Raw genomic sequence first — 21,599 nt, forward strand, 5'->3', positions numbered from 1 at the left:
GGTGAAGCGGCTTAAGTAAGAGTAAAGTGTGCATCCCAAAGGAAACGCACTCTAATCTTACGAACTAAGAGGGACACCTCATAATTCCCACAATAGTTGTATGGATGAATAAACCTTAGGTTTTACGCCCATCTCCTATTGTGGAAGTATGAGGATACCCGAACCAACATTACCTTAAGCCAAGGTGTCGAGGTACCCGTGACGAGGGCTGAATGGTCAGCAAGGGGTAATAAATAGCTGATCGCGAACGGTTCACTCCGATGCCCGGGCGAGGTCGGAGGTATAAAAGCCTTCTCTCCGCAAACCGGCTCTGCGGACGAGTTACCAACCCTTTCCGGACCAAAATATGAACGAAAACAATAACACAACAACAACAACCAAATTGACGACAACAGCGACACCTAAGGACATGAACTATAGGAATCCTCTTACGGAATCGGAAGAAGAGTAAGAGTACTGCCGGACATACCAACCAAAGTATACCGGTAGATACAGCAGTGAAAACCTCAGATATAAGGGAGGAAGCGTCCACCTCCAAGGCTGCCATGAGCACCAACCAAAGTGCACTGGCGGCTAAAGGATAGAGCAAAAAGAAGCGCAAGAAATCCCAGAATTAGCTGAGGAAAAAACGGCACCATAGGGCAGTCTTCATACTAGGGAAGTTAGCCAAAGACCAGGCAGTCGGTACCCCAGTGGAAGAGGCAGAAACGAAGCGCCTCAAATCAATAGTGGAGGAATATGAAAGCTACCTGAAAACGAAGCAATCAGAACCTCTAGAAGAGCACAAATAGGAGAGAACTTCACAGAAAAGGAATCGCTCTACTACAGAAACACCAGAAACTCTGCCTAAAAAACCGAGGCGGAGTGAAGGCGAACACAGTAGCGCGACAACGGCAAGGCATTTCTGCGATGTAGCCAGGGATAGCCTGCAAGTGGCCATCATAGATGGAAATTCCTCCGCTCCGAGCACGGTACAGGAAAGATGGGTGGAAATCGACGTCAGATTGTCGAGTATGGTGCTAAGCTATGTACTTGACAATCCTGCGGGTCCTTACCCGGAGTTTGACTCCTCTGAGACCCTCAGGGGCTAAGGGGTCATGAAATGCGCGGACCAGGCCTCGCTAGATTTCCTGACAGGTAGTGTTGCTAAAATCAGCAACGCCTTTGTAGGCCTCCAATTGACGCTTATAATCCTCGTGCTCGCATTTGGCTACCCCCTCTAGAGGAGCCAGGCGAAAAACTCCTGAGGTGCATCAAGCTGCAAAACAAATCTATACCTGGTATAGATGAGTGGCAGCTGATCAAGGAGGAAAAACCTAACAAAGCTTGCCGACCAATAATGGTGGCCATTTGCGATGAGTCCTGACTACAAAATCAGCATCGGAATTCCTAAGGCCAGATTAAAAATCTTCCAAGGCGACAAAGCGGCTGACGAAGACGACACGGAAGAGGGCGACGACGCCAACCAGTTGCTAAGGAATGTGGGCATCAAAGAAACCCGAGATGCCCAATAACATAAGATGCATACAGATAAACCTGCAGCACTCTCAGAGTGCTACAGCGAATCTGACAACCCTCATGAACGAGGACGGCATCGAGATCAGCCTAGTACAGGAGCCCTGGGTTCCACTCTCCGCTTCTATGGGTTGTAGCGCTGACCGAAATACTACTCCAACTAAACGGTGGAGGAGTGAAAGCAGTAGCGTATGCAGACGATATAGTGTTGTTGGTATCAGGTATGTTTCCTTCAACAGTCAGCGAGATTATGGAAAGAGCACTTCGCAGGCTAAACCTATGGGCTAAAAACAATGGTTTAGGAGTTAATCCGAACAAAACAGAACTGATGCTATTCACAAGCAGAACCAAAATACCTCAGTTTCAACTTACCGGTAGCAACCGGTTATAAACGGTACAACACTTACTCTATCCCCCACAGCTAAATACTTGGGGGTGGAGATTGACACCAAACTGTCCTGGAAAATAAATATTGAAAAAAGAATAAACAAAGCATACATGGCCTACTATACTTGTAAGAAAACAAGAATTGGGGCCTCAAACCAAGTATAATCATGTGGATGTATACGGCTGTCATAAGACCTATACTTACATATGAAGCTCTGGTACAACATTAGAAAATTAAATGGAATACAAAGAGCAGCATGTGCAGGTGTTACGGGTGCAATCAGGTCATGTCCGACTGATACGCTCAATGTGATCCTGCATCAACTACCAATGGACATTTTTATTCACAAAATAGCAGCTATGCGGCGATGAGAATAAAAGAATTGGGAGGTTGGAATCAGCAGAACTACGGACATAGTGTAATCCTAAACAAGCTCACCATTAATAAATCAGACTATATTCTCTCAAAGCTGGATTTCAATAGACACTTCCAGGTGAGGATACCATCTAGACGAGAATGGAGAAGAGGTTCAATAGTAAAGGAGGATACCACCTCAGTCTATACCGACGGGTCCAAAATGGACTGCGGAGTAGGCACGGGGATGTTCTCCGCTGATCTAGGCATATCTCTCTCTATATGTCTACCGAACTCGGCTAGCATCTTCCAAGCAGAAGTCCTAGGCTTAGCAACTATATTTACGGATAGCCAGGCGGCCCTCCTGGCATTGTCTTCACCCATGACAGATTCCAGTATAGTTCAAAACTGCAAGAGAGCACTAAGCTCAATAAAAGACAAGCTCCAACTAAACTTGATTTGGGCTTCCGGCCTCAGGAATATTTTCGGTAAGGAAAAAGCAGACGAGTTGGCAAAGGCAAGAACTTTCCTCAATGAATCCGAGGCGGAGCTAATACCAAGCCCGCTAGGATCGATCAAAGGAGAGATCAATAGACAATTTCAACAAATTGCAAACAACAGATGGAAAAACGTTACAAAATGCGTCATAACTAATTATGGCCAACATATGACAGGAAAAGAACCAACGACTTATTAAATAGGTCAAGAAAAAGTATTTAAAGAATGACAGCTACCACAACAGGGCACTGGCCATTTGGGGAACATGCGTCCAAAATGGGTATGCCCTACAACGACATCTGCCACTTTCTCTGCGAATGCCCAGCTCTAGCACATATCCGACACAAAACACTTGGAATTCATCAAGCACCAAACCTTGAATGGATTTCCACAAAAGCATATCGGACATAAGTAGTTTCATTGAAACCTCAAAATGGTTTGAGAGAGAAAGTGAAACGTAATAGCAGATATAGGAGGCTCTACGAATAGTGTATCAAAATGGCACATCAAGTGCTAATTGAGCCCGATAGTGCTGTTCTCCTACCTACCTAACTAAATTATAGTTTAAAATTAAACATTTCCGAAATCAGTTACAAAATCATTAAGTCCGAGGAGGTCCTTCCTCTTTTTGCGAGGATATGAAATTCAGACATCGCGGCATAATGACAGCTTCTTTTGGTGCTGTCAAAAGCAGCTTTGAAATCAGCAAAAATGTGGTGTGTCTCGATTCTCTTTACACGGGTCTCTTTGAAGATTTGGCGCATGGTAAATATCTGGTCAATTGTTGAATTGCGAGGTGTAAAGCCACTCTGATAAGGTCCAATTAGCTTGTTAACGATGATCTTTAATCTTTCATACAATACGCTTGATAGAACCTTATACCCGATGTTTATGAGCCTTATCCGACGGTAGTTGGCGCGGATTGTAGGGTCTACCTTTTTGTGGATTGGGCAAAGCACACTTAAATTCTAATCGTTTAGCATGGTTTCGCCCGACAATATTTTACAAAGAAGCTGATGCATGCTTCTTATCAGTTCTTCGCCGCCGTGTTTGAATAGCTCGGTCGGCAAGCCATCGGCCCCCGCCTCTTTGGTTTTCTTCATACTGGTAATTGCTATTCGAACTTCTTCGTGGTCGGGTAATTGAATGTCTGCTCCATCGTCATCGATTGGAGAATCGGGTTCGCCTTTCCCTGGCGTTATACGTTCACTGGCATTCAGCAGGCTGCAGAAATGTTTCCTACATAATTTTAGTATGCTCTGGGCATCAGTCTCTAGATCACCTTGGGGGGTTCTAGAATAGTATGCTCCGGTCTTGAAACCTTCTGTAAGCCGCCGCATTTTTTCGTAGAATTTTCGAGCATTACCCCTGACGGCCAGCTTATCAAGCTCTTCGTACTCACGCATTTCGGCCTCTTTCTTTTTCTGTCTGCAAATGCGTCTCGCTTCCCTCTTCAACTCTCGGTATCTATCCCATCCCGCACCTGTTGTGGTCGATCGTAACGTTGCGAGGTAGGCAGCCTGTTTTCCCTCCGTTGCGACACGGCACTCCTCGTCGTACCAGCTGTTCTTTTGAACTTTCTGAAAACCAATGGTTTCGGTTGCAGCTGTAAGTACGGAGTTTGAAATGCCACAGTTCCCTTATACCGAGTTGTTGACTAGTGCTCTCAGATAGCAGGATTGCAAACCGGGTAGAAAATCGTTCGGCTGTCTGTTGTGATTGCAGCTTCTCGACGTCAAACCTCCCTTGTGTTTGTTGGCGTGCGTTTTTTGCTGCACAGAGGCGGGTGCGAATCTTGGCTGCAACATGATAGTGGTCCGAGTCGATGTTAGGACCTCGGAACGTACGCATATCTAAAACACTGGAGACTTCTGTCTATCACAACATGATCGATTTGGTTGGTGGTTTTTCGATCCGGATACTGCAAGGTAGCTTGATGGATCTTCTTATGCTGGAATCTGGTACTGCAGATAATCATATTTCGGGCCCCGGCGAAATCGATTAGCCTCAACCCAGTTGGGGATGTTTTCTGGTGGATGCTGAATTTACTGACCGTACTGCCAATTGCCCATCTTGGCGTTAAAGTCGCCAAGCACGATTTTGGCATCGTGGCGGGGGCATCTCTCATAAGTGCGCTCCAAGCACTCATAAAAGGCATCTTTGGTCACATCGTCCTTCTCTTCCGTCGGGGCGTGGGCGCAAATCAGCGATATGTTGAAGAATCTCGCTTTGATGCGGGTTGTGGCTTTAGGCCTGGAAATCAACGACAGACGAGATATTAGCCATGCGCCAAATCTTGGAAAGGACCCGTGAGAGGAAGATCGACACAACCTACCCTTTAATCGATTTTAAAGGAGCCTTCGACACCACGAAAAGAAACTTCTTTAAGTTGCTATGTCTGAACTTGGTATCCCAGCAAAACTAATACGTCTGTGTAAGTTGACGTTGAACAGCACCATACCAAACAAGGTTACAGACAGGGAGACTCCCTATCGTGTGACTTCTTCGATGTAATGTAGGCTGTAGAGCGGCTGTGGAAGCGTTGGAATGGCGGCCTTGGTTAGGTAGCTGTTCACAAGAAAGGCCGTTTGAGCTGAGCGTTGTAGTGATGCAACTTCCAATCGGCTGCGATGTCTTGTCGGATCCGATTGTCCCTTCGTTTGAGTCTCTTCCACGTAAAACTTGGCGTTGACAATTTGTTCAGGAGGAAAATATTCATTGCCTTTGATGTCAAAAAATACAATGAGCAAGTGAAAACTAACTTTGGGTTTGCTCATTCATCAGCGAACTCTTTCCGGCCCTTCTAAAAAGGCCTGGTGCCACCGAAACACACCACATCTTGCTAAAGCATCATCTTGATAAGCCTGCTTGATTATACCAAACGTCTCTATTGCAGATTTACCGAGTTTCACACAAGTTTTTGTCCTTACTCTTCAAGTGCCGAATCCAGTCGTTGCGCGCACGCTCCGAAGTACAGTCGCGGCGGAAGAAAATCAGGCCTGAGTAGACAACTGAGAAGTAAACCCCTCTCTCATTACCATCCTGCTATATTTTGCAAAGGAATGACAACCTCTCATGAGTCGTCTTACGGAATTTTCGAGAGAATGGTTCTACGATGTATGGTTCTTTGCGCATTGCCAATGGCAAATATTGCATTCGATGGAACGATGAGCTCTACAAGTTATACGACAACATTGACCGAGATAAGAGATTTAAGAGACAGCGGCTACGTTTGCTAGATCATGTCGTCCGTATGGATGAAAACACTCCAGCTCTGAAAGTATTTGACGTAGTACCCACCGATGGAAGCAAATAAAGAGGAAAGACCAGGTGGAGACGGTCCTGACTACTCTTGGAATCTCCAATAGGCGCCACACAGCGAAAAATAACGACTGGCGTACTTTTGTAACCTCGGCTATAACCACATAAGCCTTGTCTACGCCTGAGGTAATTGCGCTATTTCCAAATTTTTGAAATATCCATAATTAGGATAGTGTGGATGATTTTAGTATTAAAGTACTGTAATGGCATACCTGTATGAGTATATGAAAAGGAAATATAAGCATTTATTTCTATTTGTTGTTAGTGAATTTGGGAAAACCAATATTTGATATCGCCTAAAAGTTGGGCGGTGCCAATTTTTACCCCGGACACTATTAAGCCTTCATACAATCGCGAATATAAAATTATAGGCCTCGTTTAACAGTAACGTCATATGAGGAGTGTTATTTTAAAGTTTCATCCATTTTATCAGTGTCATTAGGGGTGATTAAGGGATTTGCACTGAGCGAATATGGTTTTTTTATCTGAAATGATTTAGGAGATATTTACATTAAACCAATCAGTGTGCGGACCACGACCACTGTTTCCAATTTTTTAGTCCGCCACCTAGTTAATAGGTTCCCTTAGCCAAAGATATCTTGTTTTGTTGCTTAGTAATGGCACTTTATAGGTTTTCGCTTAATGGCGTAGCAGTGGTCCGATATGTACCAAGTTTCATTAAGATATCTATATTTTTACTCTATTCACAGTTTGAATAGAAAGTAAATCGGATTTGAGCTCGTCTCTTCATTCTGCTCATTTATATATACATATGTAACCCTATATCGATTAGTTTTAGGTGATACAAAAAAAAGTTAGGTTAACAAAACTATTATACTCTGTAGCGGTATGGTCCAAGTGTATAAAAAGAGGGGAGCGAGGATAAAAACATATTTATGATACATTTTTTATAATACAGTTTTGTAAATTCCAGGCCACAACATTTTCGACTGTGCCCTATCATGCTTTCAATGATATGTGTGTACGAATACTATTGAAATTTATTTCGTATTTAAACTGATGTATCTTTCGTTATTGTCCTACTGCATTTAGAAGCTCAAACTTTTAGATGCAGTTATTTTTCGTTATGTCTTTATGCACCTATTTATATCTGTTGAAAAGAATCATTCAAATTGTATTTTCAATATAAGTTTTTTATTAAATATATTTTATATGTTCATTTTTAGCGTAAGAAAACAAATTTCAAATTTGTAATACACCAGTGGTACTTATTGAACTAATTAATAACACTGGTATACATATAGTTTGTGACATGAAATTTCTTAGGTGTTTCTAATGCAGTTTGACACTCTGAAGTCAAATCTGAAAACATAATTTTTTTTATCACCCACAGATATTCTGTAACCTGCGGATTTAGATTTTACAATACGAGTACATAAAATTTCACCATATTAAGTCTCAAGTCTCTAAATTTGAGATTTTAAGTTAGAGACAATTTTTGAGACTTGAGACGATTTTGCTATTCTGTAAGTGACAGTCACAAAATCTATTACATTTCATCATTCAGAGACGTTTTTACACTTGAATGGAAATAAATATGTCGATAACAAATATTAAACTTTCTATAACATCGCCAAAAAACATAGTTATCAATAAAAATGAAAATATATGTTGACTTTGTTTCATAATATTTACGAAATTTATGTAAAATTGATTTATTTTTAACTTTTTCGTATTTGAGTTGCTTACAAAATATAAAAATACGACAATCGATTAATATCTATGATGATCTCTATTCAGTATATTCAAAATGGCAGACAAGAGCTCTTTTTAGTTTTGTGACCGGCTAACTACCAGGTCTCAATATTTTGAGACTAACGCTAGAGACTATTTAGTGAATAGTAACTAGTCACAAATTGAGATTTTACCTCAAAATGTCTCAAATAGAGACTAGAGACTGGTTACAGAATCCCGCTATTAAAGGCACAATGCCTAGTCAGTGCGTAAATAGTGCCAGCAGCTTTTGTTATGAGTGCGCAGAACAAACTTTTAAATCGCAAAAACGTAATTTTACTCCGCTTGTGGTAAAAGCGTACAAACTGTATTTTGGTGCTAAAGTTGGTGACCAAGATAAATCATGGCCCCCTCATATCTGTTTTAAAACTTGTGCAACATTGCAGTGCCAATGGTTTGAAGAGAACCTACCAGACCATGTTACAGACTGCTATTTTTGCCTCACGAATATTAAAGGTGTTGGACCGAAGTCTAAACATACGGTTAAGTACTGTAATTTACCATCAGCTTTAAGACCTGTCAAACAAAGTGAAAAAATTCCTATTCCAAAAGCACTAGACAGAAACCGCAAAGGAAATGACAAGCGATCATTTATTTGATTTACTAGGATGTTCAACAGTGCCGTATCTAATTTCACAGGATGAACTTAATTACATAGTTCGAAGTCTAAGCCTTTCAAAATCGCAGTACGAACTTTTAGCATCCAGACTTGGAACCTTCCCCAAGTGATGTAAATATTACTTATTATAGAAAAAGGCAGAAAGGCCTCACAAATTGTTTTCTTCAAAAAGGGGATCTAGTATACTGTTCAGATGTTAACCTTTTGTTTAACGCAGTAGGGCAGAAACATGATCCAAATTTATTGATTCGTTTAAAGCACATCCGTTATCTTAAATATATTTGGGCAATATTGCGAATAGGACAGCCCTGCGGGAGACTGTCATTATGTACAGAAGCAGTGGCCAGTACGTCAAGCACTCACTCCGGGACAAAAAAACATTACCAGTAAACTTCTAGTTGATCCCAAAAAGGTACAAGTATTACTACCACCTTTGCATATTAAATTGGGTTTAATGAAGAATATTGTTAAAGCAATGAACAGAAATAGAGGGTCCTTCTATCTGGAACAAAAATTTCCAAGAATCATTGAAGCAAAAATGAAAGAGGGCATATTTGTGGGTCCGCAAATAAGAGAACTAATGAAAGATAAAACATTTAAGGAAATGCTCAATGAAATTGAAATACGAGCCTGAGTGCTTTAAAAGCGTTGTTAAACATTTTCTTGGAAATGTGAAAGCTGACAATTACAAAGTTCTTGTGATTAAACGGGAAAACTTTAGTATACCGTCCCAGGAGATTCTCCAGATCAAGAATATATATAGCTATAGCCGCAGGAAGATTATAGTTTTCGAGATATTCGCGTTTAAATTTGAAAATTACCACTATTTGAAGTACGTATTTTCTCGATATAAAATTAGTTTTGCACTTATATTTTGCACTTTTATACTCAAATAACCCTGGTCGGACAAACCCCGGGGTGTATCAGGTTTTTTTCGCGTTGAACTTCTTTTTGCGTGGGAGGCTTGGCCGCTCTTCAAAAAAAAAATAACCCTGGTGGGACAATCATATTAGTTTGGTAACACTGATTATTTGACAGTTTGTAACTCATTTGTTATTCTTAAACAATCAGAATTCAACAATAAGTTAAATGTATAACAAAAGCTATTTTTGCACTCTATTATATAAAATAAATGTGTACAAACGAATTAGTGATGTGTTAGTGGATATAAATATGTAAAATATACTCCAAAAACAAAAAATCGCCGAAACACATCGACAGTGACATTTTTATGTACTCTTTGGTTAATAAAAAATGTAACTATCGCAATTTTTTTTTAACAAAAATCCTCATACCAGAAAACTATATGTGATAGAATAAATCTGTAGCTATTTTCTGCATTTTTACGTAATAAATACTTTGTACTGTTTATGTCACAAAAAACAAGTGGATTTTTGTTTGGCAGTGTAATACATAACTCGCCTTGCACGGATAGTATTTTGATTTTAAGGAAAGAATACCAGCAGTCAAGTAAATGGAAATGACAAATCATAAACAACACATCCTTTTATTATAGCGCATTTATTAGATTTACCTGAACGTTTTTAACTTTTTTCTCTGACACGGTATGGTTCTTGGATGAGATATGTCGAGCTGTTCCAAAAAAACAGGCAGCCGTTTGCTTGAAAGTGCTTCGTGCGGGAATAACTTTTGTTAGACTCGGCTCATCTTGAAACACTCATACAGTTGCTAGTTTCTGATCCCATTAATGTCTATTGTAGCATAGTTGTCTCTATCTCATGATACGTCACATGACGATCTGTGATATTAGTTTGTGCACAGCAACAATAGTTTTCGGAACAACAACTGATTTTGGACGACTTTCTTGAAATCTGTCTTGGAGTGATATGCGACCTTGATCAGATTCACCACCACCATCGATGAAAAGGGTCTTTTAGAATCTTCATCGCGAATTTAATTGAATTAAGTTCATCGATACACGGTTGCTGAGATAATCTACGTCCAAAGTTGTGAAAAATAATTATTTCATTGTTTGGCCGATATGAATATTTTAAGTTACTATCAACAAGGGAAAGTAGCGGTTCATATTTCTCTTTCGATGACACATACGGATTATAATGATGCCTGTCATTCCTCCCAATATTAATGAAAATATTAAGACTTAAAGTGCAATAAATTAGGTTTTTCTTTCACATTCAGGGGTGGTTAGTGTTGCATATGAAAAAAAATTGTACCATTTCACACGTCCAGAAGATGGTTTTAATTAAAAAAGATAAATGCCTAAAAGTAAGTTATAAATTATCGAGGAGGTGGTTTAAATAGTTTGAAAAGTGAGGCTAACCATGCATTCTAATAAGCTTACTGTGCATATAACTATTACCAAAGCTAAAATGCAATACACTTTGAAAATGGATGAAATCGAATAGTACAAGTAACCACACATCCCATAAAATTAAAGAAGTTAAAAAGCTGAATAACTCGAGAAGTATTAATGATAGCGATTTTGACTTTGAACCTTTTTTATAGCAAGTAAAATTTCCTACAAATTTGTCATGTTCATTTTTTCTAAGACTCCTGTCGTTTACGAGATACATATATACAAAAAAAATGCGAAAATCTTGGAAAAATTGGATTTAGAGCCCCGTACTACCTCGCCGGTGTGAGTTATGACTTTGTTGCACTGGGCACTTTTGTAGAATGAACAATTCTGAGAAATATGCGTCTAAAGTCAAAGAGATGCCATAAAATACCTCTGATCTGTAGGAATTTAAAGATAAAAGCTGTAAAATTTTCAGGAAATTTTTTTAGGGTATTTCCAAGGAAATTTCGTGACGGGACTAAAAAAAGTTAATAGTTCAATTAAAAAAACACCCTAATGTATATGCATACAATTTGTACAAAAAGCAACCTTATATGTAAATAATACAACATACATCGCTACCAAAAAAATTCAAACATTAGGTACGTTTGAATTTTATCATCATGTAAATCGGATGACAGATGTTATGTTTGCAGCCAATAAAAGAAATAGTGTACAAAAACCAATGAATTCTAAGGTACCTAGTGTAAAGTTTTCGCCCGAACTTACATATTTACTTCTTTCTTACTTACTGTTAACATTGCATTATGCGTATTGAATTTTAAGCAGATGTAAGCTTACCTGAGCTTGGGTAAATAATACTCTCCGTTTCCTCCGCTGTGTCAAAGGGAATTGTAATGGCTTTGAATCAGTTACATTACATGTGGCTAGGCTACCCATATTGGCCATATGTCCCATTGAAGTAGTCGCTGACCCCCCCATTAATCTGGTAACTGTAAAATTGATATACATACTTAAATTACATTTTTTGGTATGAAAAAATTTAACTAGAATGATTAAGCTATTGCAATTATTAAACATTATTAAGTTGGATAAAAATAATATTGGCAGAGAAAGTAGTATGAATAGATGTAATACGTTAATAGAAAACTCAACAATTTAATAAACAACAACCTAAAACAAATATAATGGTTCCAAACTCAAATTCACTATTTTGCTAAATTTTCTCAAATTTCCTCCGAAGCGGTTGTCACCGAGTAACATTCGAACTCTTAGTTTCAATCATTTTTTCATTATAACAACGATTGCGTCAGAATGTTTCCCGGTTAACCTTGTTCTTCCCGGTCCAAATTTACTACTTATACGGTTTTGAAAATAAACAATAAGAAATCTTACTGACATTGTTAAAATATCGAAAGAATCAATGAAAACCATTTTGAAAGAGCAGATTAGACCTGAGAAAAGTGAAAGCACGATTGGTTTCAAAACCACTAACTTTTTTCGAAAAACGCCGTCGCGTTAACGCCTGTCAAACAATTCTTACCGACTACCAGAATGTCATGAAAAATATTATTACGATAAGTTTTGGATCTATGTTTACGACCCGTAAACACAAGATCAGTCGGCCGAATGTCATGGCAAAGGAGAGCCGAAAAAACTCGTCAACAGTTTTCTTGGATTATCGAGTATGGTGAACTCCGAATTACTTCCGACTGGCCAAACCGTCAACAGGGAATACAATTTGCTATTTGCGATGTTGCACCGTCAATGTAGTATTGATTCATTGGGAGTTTTTCGCCAAATTTTCAACCAATATCGTGCCTCAACCGCCGTTTTAGCTCGACTTAGCTCCGTTTTCGCCTGACTTAGCTCCGTTTGATTTCTGGCTATTCAATTGGAGTCAATTGAAAGCATTTAACGTGAATCGCAATGAGCTTTGAAGGATATTCCGGAAATTGACTTGAACAACTGAAAAAAAAAATCGTTAGCAGAAGTGTATTAGGGCAAAGCGGGATTATTTTGAAGTATCATAGTAGTACATTAAATATTTCTGGTATTAAATCGGAGATTTCACCACCGTCATTTTGCAGGACATATAAATGTTAAGTTGTATCAATAAAAAAAGAAGTTGAAAGGTTAAACTCGCACAAGTTTTGGTTAGTTTTTCAATTCGATAGTAAAACGCAGTAAAAAGATCTCATGTAAGTAACTGTATGACAAATAGTTATTCTGCTGGATAAATTAACACTTGGAAAGGGCAAAATCTTTTCGCATGGCCAAATTAATTTAGTACATTAAGACTAAAATTGAGGAACCTTTTTTTTGTCTTTCCCACAGCTGGCTATTCGATTAACAACAAGCTCGATTAACAATCAGCTGTTAACCTTGTTTGTGCAGGATTGCACTACAGCTACAATTCAATTTGTATTCGATTAAGAATTAATGTTGTAAAATAAGATTTCAATTTAAATTAGCGTTTTAATTGAGAAAAGGCCGGTTAATTCATCAATTTATACCTGTGCGCAAAGACGGTAATCAACCATACTAGCGCACAAACAAAAGTAGGTATTGTATGTTTGCGAAAAAGTCCTTTCAGTAAACCCTTGGACTAAAGCTACTTTCAGACACATTTTTAACTGAAACTAACTTGGTTACCACAATAGAAAAAATTAATGCACATTATTTAAAAGTATAACATATTTAAGTAAATGTTTGTAGAATTGCAATACACATCCTACGGTTATGTTTAATTGATATAAATATAGCTTAATATTATTATTTCTTTAAAAAATCGTCAGATTCTTTTTCCACGTGGCAGGCTGACGCTGGGATAAAAAATTAGCTTTTGTCAGATGAGAATATAAATTTTAAAATGTTAAATATTGCAAAGTTTTGGTGAATATTGTGAACAGTCAGACACGAAAACTTGATGTGGCTATCTTCCGATTACGGTCATCTGCAATACCAACATCTCTTGGATGCCAAAGATTATACATACATATGTATGTGACACGTTTCATTACAATATCTCAGTTTATACTCAAGTTCTCGCTTGCGTGAAGAGACAAACACTCGGAACTCAACTCGTCACATCATTCTGATCATTTATATATACAGTATATACATATAACGCCAGATTTATCTTAATTAGTTATGATACAAATAACTGTTAGCTGAAAACAACTGCTTAGTCTCTGTTGCAACAGTTAAGAGTGTAAAAAATTAATCGCTTTTGTTTAACCAACCGTTTCAACTAATACCTACCAACATTGTATCTACAAGTATGTATGAATTGCTGTCTTCGATTCGACATTCCTCTGTTCGCTTCTGTTCTTTTGTCAAACAAATTACATGTGAAAGCAATACATCGAAATGAGTTCGTATAAGAGAGTATACGAATACCTCATTAAAGTGCCATAGCCGCTATATTAAAGAAAGGAAGGGCTAAGTTCAGGTGCAACCGAACATTTCATATTCTTATAATTAAAGCCAGGGAAAGGATCGGAATCTTAGAAAATTTATGTATACATGTACCTAGGGTCTTGCCCAGTTTTGGTTGGATTTGTAAATTTTTTGGTCAAAAGGTACCTTACTTTAAGGGAATTAGTACTTCAAAATTTTAATCCGTTATAACAATTACTTTTGAATTTGTGTACTGGAATGTGAAAGTTCAAATGGAATTTTAAATTGTATTATACGTAGGCTGCTATCTATGTATATTTCTGGCCTAGGCAACACTAAGTGTTACCAGGTGTAATCTGACATTTCCATTGGAAAGTTTGACATTTTTTAGCGTAACATCACTCAGAACGTTTTGTCATTTAATCGTGAATTGTTTTATTTACAGGGAATTAAAAAATTCATCTCGGCCAAAAAATGGAATTAACTCGTGAACATTTTCGTGCGATCATTTTTTACAACTTTCGACCTGGATTATCACGACAAGAGTGCATCGATGAACTAAAATCTTTGTATGGCTATGAAGCACCATCCTTTAGCATTGTGAAAAACTGGTACAACGAATTCAATCGTGGCAGACGCTCGCTCAAAGACGAATTCCGTGAAGGTCGTCCAAAAACAGCCATTGTGCCAGAAAACATCGATGCCGTATGTGAACTGATAATGCAATACCGTCATGTAACATACCTTCAGATAGAGGCATGCCTATGCATCAGGGTGGGTCGATTCCTTACTTTTTTCGATTCGGGATTTCTAATAGTGCGGAAAAGTTGCCTTAATACTTCCTCATTCCAATGTAAATTTTTGTTTTGAGATCGGATTGCATCTTCAACCCCAACTCCGGCCTTGAAATTTCGGAAATTCGCCTAAAATCGTGAAATTGTCTACCTAGCGCCTGAAATACGCATCTCATGGCAAAATGTATAAAACAAAAGTTATTTGTCATTTGCTTTTTTGCGCCATTTGCTACCGAAAAGGTATATGTGATCATGGCCGTAGGGCGAACCGTTCCCGAGATAGGAGCGAAAAGGCGGCGCGCCACAGCGCAAGGTGAAAATTGTTACAGCTCTCAGCTAACCTGTATTGGTCACCCAGAACCCACCGCGTGGAGGTGACTGCTCTTCGGGTTCCTCCCAAGCCCAACCCAACCAACCAACCATATGTCAGGCTTGTTTTAGTCTGAATCTGTGTCAAATTTATTGATAAAATCAGATTTTGTACTAAACTTTGGCACTTGTTGCCTAGATTTCAGTGTAGAGCGTATAAAACGATCACGAGATTGGAGGGCAATAACTTTAGAAGATGCCTCTGCCACCAGTTTTGGTGTGAGAGGGGTATTCACTAAATTTCCATACCTCTGCAGTGTCTCCCGACAGCCCTTTTATGAGTTCTTCGCTAGAAACTGAACAAAGAACTGGTGGAGGTCAAGGTCAAGGTAATAGTCTTCCAGTTAATCATATCGTAATAAATATTAGCTTTGAAATTCAGCTTTGGCACTTTATTACATCTAACCCTTCCATTTACAGTGTCAGACTCTGCTTCTCTTGCTGCCAGAAGACGGTCAAGGGCCAACTTTCTGACTTCTATCCGTTCGTCAGTCATCATACTAAGGAGAATGTTTTCTGGAAGAGCAAAGAAAGCATTCTGTTGAATGGATGAATCGACAACCTTGCGCAGTTTAGCGGGTAAGTATCTCGACCTTTGAATTGCAGCATAGAGATGGCGCGAGCCATCTTTGATTGAACTGTTGAATCTTATTGAGAACCACAAAGGTGAGTAAACTGTAAGTATGTACTTGACCAAAATCTTTATTTCCTTTGTTGGTTTGTCAGTAGAAATGTATAATCTCAGAATTCTATTTGCACAGGTGAGCCAGCGAGATTTGCACATGTTACCTGGATGCATCGACGCTAAATCTGAGGAACATTGACCGGAAATAGCAGCTTCTGATATTTTATAGAGATAAGCTTGGTCTGTGCTAAGTTGGGTCGGATTAATAACCTCAGAAGGTAATTGGCAGGATGGAAAACTTTCAAATTTGACAACAGGCAACTTCTCACAATAAGGGAGCAGTTTACCTATGTCGCCAGAGAATGTATTTGGACTCTTTGAGACACCCTCTATGTGTTCGAAAAGAGCACGGAATGGAAGTTCGTTGAAATGTAGAAGACAAACAACCCACTGTAATGGCCTACCTATTCTTTCTTCTAGTTTCCGAATGATTCCACCTTTCCAACCTGTGTTCGTGTTGGTGCCATCAGCACCGACAACTTCTAGATGTTCCACATCAACTGAATTGTCTTGTAAATGTTGCCATATAGCTTGCGTCTCATCCTCAGCTGACCCGGAAGGAGAAGTGACGTGGCCAAAGTAATGACAACCAGGTTTCGCTATAAGAGAAATATGTTCCTCTTTGACAGTGTCGCGGTATTACTTTTCACCTTCGCTGACTTGTGTAAGTGTATTGTCTTTGCGGCCGTCAAAATACAGCCCATATACAGAGTAAATACTTTCGGTGTTTTGGAGCTTAACTCCAACACTTTTTTTGCCCGACTAATCTTGCATTTGTCAGTGACAAAGCTAGCCTGATCCTCTGTTAACAAACCTGCTTTTTTGGCATCCAGAAATGCAGATGAAACAATCAAGGCCGCTGCTCTACCACTTACTCCAAATCTTTGGGCAGCTAAAGCAGTGTGTTTTGTTTGGTTTTAGAAGATGGAAGAGAAAATTCATCATCAGCATCGTTTTTGGAAGAATCCATGTGCGACGCACCTACATTGTTGTCGTCTGTATGAGAGTCTGGCTGATCTGAATGGTCACGTGTTCTAGCTGATACTTTTCTGGTAAGTGTTGATGTTGAATGACGTTTTGAAAGCTTTTCTTTAGCGATATCAAATAATTTTCCGGCAGAAGAGACAAAGTCGTCTCTTTTAGAGCTCAAACCTATTGGGTTCCTTAAAAACATTTATTTAAGAGTCAGAAATTTCTTATGGTATGTGGTGAGCATTTGTACAACTCTGGTGTGTGAAATTATCGGAATAGATGACTTTTTGAAAGTATTTTCAACCTTTTTTGCAACTATTTCTGTAACCTCTTTACTCCTAGGTTCATAGTTGTCGCCTCGGAGTCGCCCTATACGAAATCTTTCAAACTGATAACACAAAAGGACATCCTGGGTAACTGGGACTCAGAGAGATTGTACGGATATATGCCAAACACAGGACATTTCTGTCTAAATTTAAATTTAGATACAGACATTTTGAGTTCTGTGTTCTGTTGAGAGAATATAAGTGATAGCACTCGGCGAAATCACCGGCAAGAGTGAAGGAACTCGAGAAAAAATATTTATGTGGAGACAAATCCGAACGTGTCGTATGGCGTAGGGAAATGAATGTAAGTGATAGAACTCGGCGAAATCACCGACAAGAGTGAAGGAACTCGATGAAAAAATATTTGTGTGGAAACCTATCCGAACGTGTTTTTGGCGTAGGTGAATGAATGTGAGTGATAGCACTCGGCGAAATCAACGTAAAGAAGTATGGCCGCAAGCCGATTTTCACCTTGCGCTGTGGCGCGCCGCATTTTCGCTCGTATCTCGGGAACGGTTTTTCCTACGGCCATGATCACATGTACTATTTTGGTAGCAAATGACGTGACAAATAACTTTTGTTTTATACATTTTGCCATGAGATGCGTATTTCAGGCGCTAGGTAGACAATTTCACGATTTTAGGCGAATTTCCGAAATTTCAAGGGCGGAGTTGGGGTTGAAGATGCAATCCGATCTCAAAACAAAAAGTTGCGTTGGAATGAGGAAGTACTAAGGCAACTTTTCCGCATTATTAGAAATCCCGAATAGAAAAAAGTCCGGAGTCGACCCACCCTACTATGCATTTCTCCCACCAGCCGTAAAAAAGGTTTGTTCTCGTTGGATCCCGCACAATTTGACAATCGCTCAAAAAAGGCTCGTGTGGATTGGTGTAAAGAAATGCTGAAAAAATACGATCGCGATGTTTCAAAAGACATTTATAAGACTGTTCCGCTTGAGCAACGTAGGACGGTCAATTCTGAGTGGTACACCACCATTTGTTTGCCTGAAGTCTTCGGAGAAATTCGAAAAATGAACAACTGAAGACAAATCATTGTGCACCATGACAATGCGAGCTCTCACACATCGGCTCAAACCAGCGCCTTTTTGACCGGCCAAATCGTCGAATTGATGGGTCATCCGCCGTACAGCCCTGACTTGGCACCCAATGACTTCTTTTTATTCCCACACATCAAAAAAATAATGCGTCGTTAACGATTTTCGTCGCCAGAAGATGCTGTTGAAGCATTCAAAAACCATGTTTTGGAGGTGTCTCAATCGGAGTGGAAAATGCGCTTCGAAAATGGTTTGAGCGCATGCAAAAGTGTATAAATCTTGATGGAGAATATGTTGAAGAACAATAAAATCATTTTCGTTGATAAATATTCCTATTTTCATTATTAGGCCAGAAATATATATAGAAGTAGGCGTAGTTATTGTCAGAACTTGCCTATTTTCACACTGTAACATAGGGATGTTATGAAAATGATACGTACTAAATTTAGTCGAAATCGGTTGATCGTGTCCTGAGATATGAGATTTCACCGAAAAGTGGGCGGAGCCAGGCCCATTGTTCAATTTTCACACCAGCTCTCATAAAGTCTACTCATACCATCACAAAGGAAAAATTTTATGTATCTGGCTTAGTTAGGATTATGGGAGTTTTGAGGGGTTTTCTTCCGATTTCATACATTTTCACTATCGGTATGAGTTCTTATAGTATTCGAGCTTAGCAAATTTGGTAGTTGTAGCTTTAGTAGCTTAGGAGATATGTACATTAAACATAAGTATTAGAGGGCGTGGCCAACCCCACTTTTTCAACTTTTTTTTGCCCACGGATGCCCCTTGTTACTGCGATCCACTGTGCCAAATTACAATTTTATATCTAAATTTATTGCTTATTTATGGCACTTTTTATGTTTTCGGTTAATGACGATTTGTGGGCATGTCAGTGGTCCTAATAAGCCCATCTATAAAGTCGAATTTTGTACCAAGGAACCTGCACACCAAGTTTCATCAAGATATCTCAATTTTTACTCAAGTTACAGTCTGCACGGACGGACAGACAGACAGTCTCCCGGATTTCAACTTTTATCCTGATAATTTATATACTTCTGTGATCAAATTGAAATGTAAATTTTAATTAATACTTCGCGTTTTTTTCAAATTGGTAAATTTGTTTTCTGTAAGTTGGTAGTACTGCTAAATATCCTTCACGTCAAAACATTCATTAATATTTGATATACATGTCGTTTTGTTAGGCTCTAAAAGTGAATTCTTTGATTTTTGACTATGTCTGAATTTATTGAACAAAGAAGTGCGATAATACACCATCTCATACTGCATTGGTTATTCGTTCCACATTTTCAACTAATATCGTGCCGCAACCACCGCATTCGCCTGATTTACCTTCGTGTAACTTCTGGCTATTCAGCAAATTTACATGACAACTCCGAGGACACCGTTTTGACTCAATTGAGGATATAAAAGCTGAATCGAAAAAAGCTCTAATGGCCATCACTTCCGAAGATTTTTCCAAGTGGTATGATGACTGGAAAATTCGCTTAAGTGTATTGCAGCGGGGGGGATTACTTTGAAAGAAATGAAATGGACAAAATTCACCTTTCACAGTAGTATATATAAAACCTAGTATATCTATCTCGATTAGTTTTAGATGATACGTACAAACGTTAGGTGAACAAAACCATAATACTCGGTGGCAACTGGATGCAAGAGTATACGAGGTGTGTTCAAAAAGTATCGCGAATTTTGAATTTTCGCGGGTTACGTATATTCGAATTTCGAATTTTTTGTGGCGTTATATTGGTACTCATGTCTCTCACTTATGCCGACAAGCTCGGCCATTTTGAATGTTCATTTAATTGTTGTCAGCTGCTTTGCTTGCACGTGTTTTGGATCGTCTTCGATTTCTACCTATCAAAAAAATTGCACCACGATAACGCTCCTGCTCACACATCGTTGCTTGTGCGCCACGTTTTGACCAAAAACAACACACTAATGCTGCCGCAGCCACCCTGTGACTTTTTCTTGTTCCCTAAACTGAAGAGGCCCATGAAAGGACGACGTTACGCTTCTCTTGACGAGATAAAGACGACATCGAAGGAGGAGCTGAAGACGATAAAAAAAAAAGATTTTTTGAAGTGCTTCGAAGATTGGAAAAACCGTTGGCGCAAGTGTATAATATCTTATGGGGATTAGTTTGAAGGTATGAATATATATTCATGAATAAATAAATAATTTTTGAAAAAAACACAAAATTCGCGATACTTTTTGAACACACCTCGTAATTACTGTGACAGTTATATTTAATGGTTGTCCTATTAATAACCAGACAATCCATTTTCTCTATATTCCAAAAATACTGCGTATGAAAATATTTACGAAAGTTCTTTCTTCTATAATGTCGTAATACCGTATTTTGCTTAGAAGAGAAAATGTCGATCGAGTCATACAATACTCGTACATTGTATAAAAGAAAGTCAATTTTTCAGTCCCTGGGGGCAGAATGCTAGAATCTTTAAAACTACACAAAGGGTTTTGATGCTGTAAATTTCTCTGGTGCAGAGCCCAAATTCAATAGTATTTCCCCCCAAAAAGCAATGATTTATTAACAACGAAATGCTTTATGAGCCATTTTTTTATAAACTAACACAAGTTGCTTCACAAAAATGTTATATGTCATTAACTAATAGTTATAATCTTACTAATAGAAATAATATAAATTTTAGTAGTAGTACAATTATTATCTATAATATGTGTCAGCCACAGTAAAGCGTGGACAGGTCCTCTAGTATAAGAATAAAAATATATATCGTATTACATGTAGAAACATGTAAGTATTTTACTATTAAATTAAATTCAAAATTGGTTCTTTTCACAGTTTTGTTAATTTACAATTCTTTGGGCCGTAAGCATTCAACATTACATTGCAATAAAGAGCACAATTCATTTTTCAAGTATTGATAAGAGACAAATATTTGGTCAGAATATCTTTAAATAGTTTTTATATTTTGTATAGTTTTTCAAGTGGCACCCAAATTTTCTACACAAAAAATCACTTTTATGATAAATAATCAGCCTAAACAAACAATGATTTAGCTGAATTCATCCAAACATTCTATTTTTTGCGTAGTCATCATGACAATGGAAACTGTTGGAAAATAACTATAGGTAGAAAATATAGAAATATAAAATTAAAACAAGAAAAAAAAAACGGGAACTTATGCTGTACCGAAGCTATAATACCCTTCACAAGGTGCATTTTTCATAGGATAGAAGGGTATAAAAAGATTTGTTTTTAT

The 21,599-nt window shown here is 38.5% G+C and overlaps 2 protein-coding genes across 4 annotated transcripts in view; one reads left to right on the top strand and one right to left on the bottom strand.

Annotated features, from left to right (window-relative positions):
- LOC125776636 (uncharacterized) overlaps window positions 1–21,599 on the top strand; it is a 502,262-nt gene that overhangs the window by 90,146 nt on the left and 390,517 nt on the right. The window lies entirely within an intron of this gene.
- LOC105228315 (homeobox protein Nkx-2.1) overlaps window positions 1–21,599 on the bottom strand; it is a 143,246-nt gene that overhangs the window by 68,275 nt on the left and 53,372 nt on the right. For all 3 annotated transcript variants that reach the window (XM_049450090.1, XM_049450089.1, XM_049450091.1), the window contains one exon: window positions 11,572–11,723. In XM_049450090.1, coding sequence (XP_049306047.1) covers window positions 11,572–11,723 — 152 coding nt within the window. The remainder of the gene's footprint in view (window positions 1–11,571; window positions 11,724–21,599) is intronic.

This window comes from Bactrocera dorsalis, chromosome 2 (assembly GCF_023373825.1).
Source record: "Bactrocera dorsalis isolate Fly_Bdor chromosome 2, ASM2337382v1, whole genome shotgun sequence".
Lineage (NCBI taxonomy): Eukaryota > Metazoa > Arthropoda > Insecta > Diptera > Tephritidae > Bactrocera > Bactrocera dorsalis.